Below are 7,092 nucleotides of genomic sequence, written 5' to 3' on the forward strand. Positions count from 1 at the left end.
AGTTTTGACAAGCACTTACTATTTTACATTTATCAGTTTTGACAAGCACTTACTATTTTACATTTATCAGTTTTGACAAGCACTTACTATTTTACTTTTATCAGTTTTGACAAGAACTTACTATTTTACTTTTATCAGTTTTGACAAGCACTTACTATTTTACTTTTATCAGATTTGACAAGCACTTACTATTTTACATTTATCAGTTTTGACAAGAACTTACTATTTTACTTTTATCAGTTTTGACAAGCACTTACTATTTTACATTTATCAGTTTTGAATTGAGTTGCTCTACACTTGGGCACAAAGACGAAAGAGTCTACTATTTCTAGAAAAAAGTATCCTGGTTTCAAAACTTGCTGGGTCACTGTGCATTCAGTAAGGTTTTGATAAACTGTTTTGTTCACACAAGCTTTGTGAATTATTATACAAATGACAAGTAATTACGTACAAATATAAGAAAATATGAAAAAAAATTATATGTTGAAACAGATTTAAAGAGATGATCATTTTCTGAAGTCTGTTTTACAGAAAAGCTTTTTACACGTTCAAACTTGTTTTACAATAAAAGTAAAATAGTAAGTGCTTGTCAAAACTGATAAAAGTAAAATAGTAAGTTCTTGTAATTAAATTAAATTAATTGATTCCCCATGAGCATCAGTTAGTGTCACATAAAATAACTGATTAATCAACTTTATAATTAACTTGATTAATGTCATGAAAATAATTAACTACTCAAAATTACTCTCTTTGAATACACCAAGAATCAAATTAATAAAAATATTGCCATTATGTTTCTTGATTATATTTGAGTAATTCAAGGTTGTTCAGATTTCTCGGTTTGTGTTATGACCCATGAAAATATTCAACTAATTGAAATTAGTTTTTGTTTATTACTATTTTTAATTATTCCAACTATCTAAGTCTCGCATAAAAATAATCAATTATTAAATTCTTCTAATCACCCGGTTCTAACCAAAGGAAAAGACAACTTGTAAGGAAATACTATTCTTATGAACCAAACCTTTATAATCCATTAAATGATGCTGAACGTGTGGATTACATTTCGGTATTACCAAATTCTATGTCATTTTTAGTTGATGAAGCTACATAAAGTAAATTTAAAATTTCTGGTGTTCAATACGTTTAATATCATACAATTTATAATATGTGTTTTAATTTATTCTTTGACGAAGGTTACCAAGTTAGATTATTTACATTTTGTAAACGAAAAATGTTATTTTTGTTACTGACAGTTCAGTTGATTTATAGATCTAAAATATGAAATTCAGTACTTGCAGTATTCTCCACGCCAATTCCCACGAGCCTTTTACCCATTGTGGCTGATAAAGTGAACATTAAGTCATTAGATAAGCACATTTATAGTGAACATTAAGTCATTAGATAAGCACATTTATAGTGAACATGTCAGACCTCTCATAATTTTACATTAACAGGGTTTAATGAAAATGAATAAGAATGTGACGAAAGAGAACCGAAGACAGTATCGCCAGCTGCTTTTTACGAGTGACCAAGCAATGAATGAATACATTAGTGGTGTCATTCTCTTTCACGAAACTGTTTATCAGAAAACCGATGACGGAACTCCATTCATCCAAGTCCTCAAGAACCGAGGCATCATTCCAGGCATTAAGGTTGACTTGGGTGTTGTGCCTCTGATGGGCACTGATGAGGAATCAACTACCCAAGGTAAGTTACATTGTCATACTCTTAACACCCACTTAAGAAGTTATGTAGCCGTTGGCAGCTTCTCCAGTAGCATTCTTGTAATGTATCTGTGTTATTCAACTTGAAATAATATAAATTAAATAGTTTATTGTTGTTCATAAACCCAAATCCGTTACTAGAAGGAAGACATTTCTCTCATTCTTTTTTCATAGATGTATGTGTAGTTTCTCGTTTGTTGTTTTTGTTATTTGTGTTCGTAATGTCTACAGATTTTCACTAATTTGTAGAAATATTCTCCAAAGTGTGCACATGTGTTATTACTTAACACTTGTAGCAAGCCAGAATTTGCTTCCTTGAGAAGTTGTTACAAGTTTACCTCCTGTTATTTTAAGATAAGTCCTTGCATTGTTGTTTTTCAGAAATGTTGATCTCGCACGCACATTTTCCATACCTGCTTCGTCCAACTTCTTGAGTTGGGTTATGTTTCTAAATTTCTAATCTCACTATTAATTTGTTTTCCTAAACTATCAGGGCAAGTTACGTTTGGTGTTTAAAAATGTAGAACTAAACCGTGTTTCAAACGATAATTAATACTGTAATAATACCTCGAATGAGATTAAGTACTAAAATAAGAAAATATAGTCCTTATATTTCTTCATTCTAAGTCTTATTCTTACAGTTACCTGGTTGTTAAAAGTTTTAGCAACCTTTAGAATGGAGAAATTGGCCACAAGTTTACTATAAGTAACTTGCTCGTTACTGAGTATATTTTTTTTAGTTCTGATCCACAGATTATGTTAATTTCTTGATTATCTGTATGAAACTAGTGGGTTTTATTCAACTTGAAAAAAATGTGATGAAATTTATTTTGTATTTTCAAAAATTACAGCTATATGTCTGTATTTACTTTTAATGTATCACTATTTACACTGAAGCTCATTACAATGATGTAAAAAAAATACTAACAATAACGTGATATTTGTTGAAGCTCATTAAAAAATCTTTAAAACAGGTTTAGATGACCTAACCAAGCGATGCCAGGAATACAGAGAACAGGGATGTCTGTTTGCTAAGTGGAGATGTGTTTTAAAGATCCGAGAGCACACTCCATCTCCCTTGTCCATCTTGGAGAATGCTAATGTTTTGGCTCGTTATGCTACATGTTGCCAACAGGTAATCTATCACTAGTAACGAGATTGTTCACATTTGATATGTATTGCATGTTTGTCAATGCAAGTCGGGTTGGGACGTATCCTGTTTCTGTCAATCGGTCACCACGCTGTTACTGGTGTATAATTCGTGTGATTTGACATTTGCGTAATCTCGCACATCATTAATGTAACTTTTAGGATCAGAAGTGTAACTCGTATTGAGTTAGTTTTGTCATTGCATTGAGTTAGTTTTCTCATCAGAATTGTAACTCGTGTTGAGTTTAGTCAGTTTAATTATTAGTAAACTAATATTTTTTTTATGGAAGAGGTCTCTTTTGAAAGTCATGTAAAATAGAGGGTCATTTCAAACATTATTTTTAACTTCAGAAAACTACTGATGTTTTTGTTGTACATCATAGAAATATTTAGTGTTTATAAAGTAACATAATTTTTTTTAAATCTTGGGGAGTTTAAAAGTAGGGCCAGTTGGAAGATATAAAAATATAGCATTATTTTTCTTAAATCTAAAAATGTTTAAATTTCTAAGTTAAACATATGAAACAGAAAATGTTATCACCTTCAAATATTATACCCTAACTGTTTTTTCTTTCTGTAAGTGAATTATAAATGCATTCTAAGATAATTTGGTAATAAACTGAAAAGGAGCAAATTACTCTTAAAAGAAGTATCATTTGGTACATACAAGACATTAGGCTTAGTACATGTAAGACGCATTAGGCTTAGTACATGCAAGACACATTAGGCTTAGTACATGCAAGACACATTAGGCTTAATGACTCATGTTCTCACTGCTCATATTCTTTGCTTATTTAATATTTTTGCATTAATTTATTTAATCAAATATTATAATATAGACTTGTTTATCATAAAGACACCTTATTTCATTTTGTAGGCTGGTATTGTACCAATTGTTGAGCCTGAAGTTTTGCCTGATGGCCCACATGATCTAGTGAGAGCTCAGAAGGTCACAGAAAAAGTCCTTGCTGCAGTTTACAAGGCTCTGAGTGACCACCATGTTTACCTGGAGGGCACACTGCTCAAACCTAACATGGTGACAGCTGGTCAGAGCTGTCCAATCAAATACACTGCTCAAGATATTTCCAAGGCAACTGTGACTGCCTTGCAGCGAACCGTACCAGCTGCTGTACCTGGTGAGTAATAGGAGTAACATGACCCATTGTTATTTTTGTTATGATTTTTTTATTTTCTGTAGCTTTTCCTCATAAATGAGAAGAAAAAAATGTTTTTAATTGTTTAAAAGGTAATAAAGAAATATATATTTCAGGTATTACTTTCCTGTCTGGTGGGCAGTCTGAAGAAGAGGCTTCTGTCAATCTCGATGCTATCAACAAGTATCAAGGTAAAAAACCATGGGCCCTTACGTTCAGTTACGGACGAGCCCTCCAGGCAAGTGCACTGAAAGCTTGGTCTGGCAAGGCTGAGAACATAAAGAGTGGACAACAGGAATTTTTAAAGAGGGCCAAGGTTGGTGAATTCACAGGATACGTTTTAATTATTGTTTGTGCTTTAGTATATATAGTTTTCGGACAAAGTCACGTTACAGTTTTAATTGAGTTAAACGCATGATTGCCAAGTTATATAAAGTATTTTTAAATCTTAATATTCATATTTCTTTAATTTTCCTAACTAAATAAAATATGACTGTTGAAGACATTTTCACTGATAAACGTTTTAGGTTCTTCCCTTCTTGAATCGTGTTTGGGCATGTGTCTTCCATCGTTGGCAGCTACAAGTGTGATATAATTATTGTGTAAATACAGTGCTAATGAAGTTAAAGTTGGGTAGGTTGTTATGTATTTGCACAAGTGCATCAGTGATCAAACTATGGGGCTCGTATCGTCTCGTTAAAAACACAGTCTAGAATATCTGGACATTTTAATAGATTTCTATGTAGTTCTCAAGGTTGCCATATTATTTAACAGAACTCTGTTTTTACACTTTGGAAAAAAAATGTCATTATAAAGTCTGTTTTAAAACTTGTGCCTAGGAAGTAGCGAACTTGTCTTTTATCCTGGATGAAACGAAGGTTCGTGTTCTTTATTTTTATTTGCTCTCAAAATGCAAGATTAACTTTAGCCAATATAAATCACGAAACACGTTGATCTTGTTTTGCTCATCCAGTAGAAAGAAAGGTGAATTTAGTACCCCCAAAAAAATGATGTATTAATATTTATACTTTTGTTCTTACACAGGCAAACAGTGAAGCTTCACTTGGTAAATACTGTGGTGGCGTCAGTGGAGCTGCAGCTGGAGAGGTTTTGTTCATCAAGGACCACGCGTACTGAAACCAAAACCTCCTTTGTGGAATCCATTTCAAAACTATTTCCTTCCCCTTCTTCTTAAAACTAGTCTTATATATTCTAGTGTGTCAGATTTTCACAGTTTGTGGTGATTTATTTCTTCATTCTCAAAGAAGAAATCCCTTCAAAAACTATTAAATTATTTTTTGTCCCTTTTTTTTGTTATAATTAGTTGTTTATATCCCAGTGTGTCAGATTAGTTTCTTCCCCATCACTGTAATCCAGACTTTCTCTATATTAATCAGAACTACCAGTAGTATTTAGTGCTTTTAAAACGTATTAGTAGGTATCCTTGTTCAACCTCTTTTAAAACGTATCTGTAGGTATCCTTGTTCAACCAATTTTAAAACAGTATCAGCAGGTATCCTCGTTCAACCAATTTTAAATCAAAGTGTCAGTAGGTATCCTCGTTCAACCAATTTTAAATGAAAGTGTCAGTAGGTATCCTCGTTCAACCAATTTTAAATGAAAGTGTCAGTAGGTATCTTCTTTCAACCAATTTTAAAACAAAGTATCAGTAGATATCCTCATTCAACTCATTTTAAAGTATCAGTAGGTATCCTTGTTCAACCAATTTTAAAACATAGTATTAGCAGGTATCCTCGTTCAACCAAATTGAGCAAGAATTGTACAGTGTTGTGATTTAAATTATTTGGTAACTTAAAAGTGAGATTTAATCGGATATTTACCGCAGGATTGGCTTAGCAATCAGTTCATTGCTGACATACAGTTGTTGTTTTTTATGTAATGTCAGAAATGTGATAATAAACATTATACTCAACCCAGATTGTATTTACTTATAAATTTTATTATTCATAATCTTTAATAATAAACTTGTTCAACACTTGATGAAGATTTGATTCACGTTTTCACTTGAAGACAAAACATTAAGTTTCAAGATATCTGTAGAACGATATGTCTGCTTTAAGAATTGTTTATTAAAACATTGATTATAAAACTTTACCTCCTTGTAAAGCTGTATTTGCCAAAAGTCCAGTTTACTGAAAACAGCACCGTAGCTAGATCATGAAGTTAAGACATTTCGATTCGAGTGCCCGAATTTTGAGAGGGAGGGCATATCACTCAAAACCCCCACCGCACCCCAATAGTCGATGAGACTTTATCGTAAAGTTAACGAGTGTTTTGGGCTTTGTCGTGGTTGAACTTTTAATTGCGACAATGTTAATTGTATCGTAAGAAATAACTTCTCTTAACCTATAGGTGCCTTACATTTACTCTGTGTCTTAGGAATTTGGTGTAAAATTACTTATTTTTACTCCTTATTGTTTGTAATTAAGCACAAAGCTACACAATAGGCTATCTGTGCTCTGCCCATCACGGGTATCGAAACCCGGATTATAGCGTTCTAAGTCCGCAGACATAGCGCTGTGCCACTGGGAGGGGGGGGGGGGCGTTTTACTCCTTATACATTTTCAGATGAGGATATTTGAACATTTAAGGTAATATGAGGGTTTTCTTTAAAATTTCACCATACGTTCATTGTAATCTTCTACTACTGGCCAACTTCTTAATCGGCACGTACAAATTAAGAAAACATCTCGAACATATAGTTAGTTACTTACCTATCACTGGTAATATATTCTTACCTGACTTAAGAAATTCACCAGTAATTTAACTTAATGTTCGTATCACTACCATATTGACTTGTTTTAAATGTGTATGTTGGATTTTTTTTTAAATTCTTTTGTTTTTGAGTGTCTGCTGGGTTACTTCAGTTAATATTTTGGTCTTTAACATACCATTTGAAAAATTTTGGTTAAGCAGGCAGAAACCTCAATATAAGTTGATCTTATAAGATACTAGGTCGTCAAGAAATTAATGTTGCTCATTTTTAGATGAAAAAAAAAACCTGAGCAACTTGTGTATCAAAACAAGACATTTATTAAATG

The 7,092-nt window shown here is 32.4% G+C and overlaps 1 protein-coding gene across 1 annotated transcript in view; it reads left to right on the forward strand.

The window, feature by feature from the left end:
* The window catches only part of LOC106463669 (fructose-bisphosphate aldolase-like), a 9,508-nt gene extending 3,541 nt beyond the window's left edge, over positions 1-5,967 (forward strand). The window contains exons 3-7 of the mRNA XM_013923725.2: positions 1,458-1,710; positions 2,702-2,862; positions 3,754-4,012; positions 4,147-4,346; positions 5,075-5,967. Coding sequence (XP_013779179.1) covers positions 1,458-1,710; positions 2,702-2,862; positions 3,754-4,012; positions 4,147-4,346; positions 5,075-5,167 — 966 coding nt within the window. The 3' untranslated portion in view covers positions 5,168-5,967. The remainder of the gene's footprint in view (positions 1-1,457; positions 1,711-2,701; positions 2,863-3,753; positions 4,013-4,146; positions 4,347-5,074) is intronic.
* The last annotated feature ends 1,125 nt before the right edge of the window (positions 5,968-7,092 follow it).

Source organism: Limulus polyphemus, unplaced genomic scaffold (genome assembly GCF_000517525.1).
Source record: "Limulus polyphemus unplaced genomic scaffold, Limulus_polyphemus-2.1.2 Scaffold1458, whole genome shotgun sequence".
In the NCBI taxonomy this organism is placed as follows: Eukaryota; Metazoa; Arthropoda; class Merostomata; order Xiphosura; family Limulidae; genus Limulus; species Limulus polyphemus.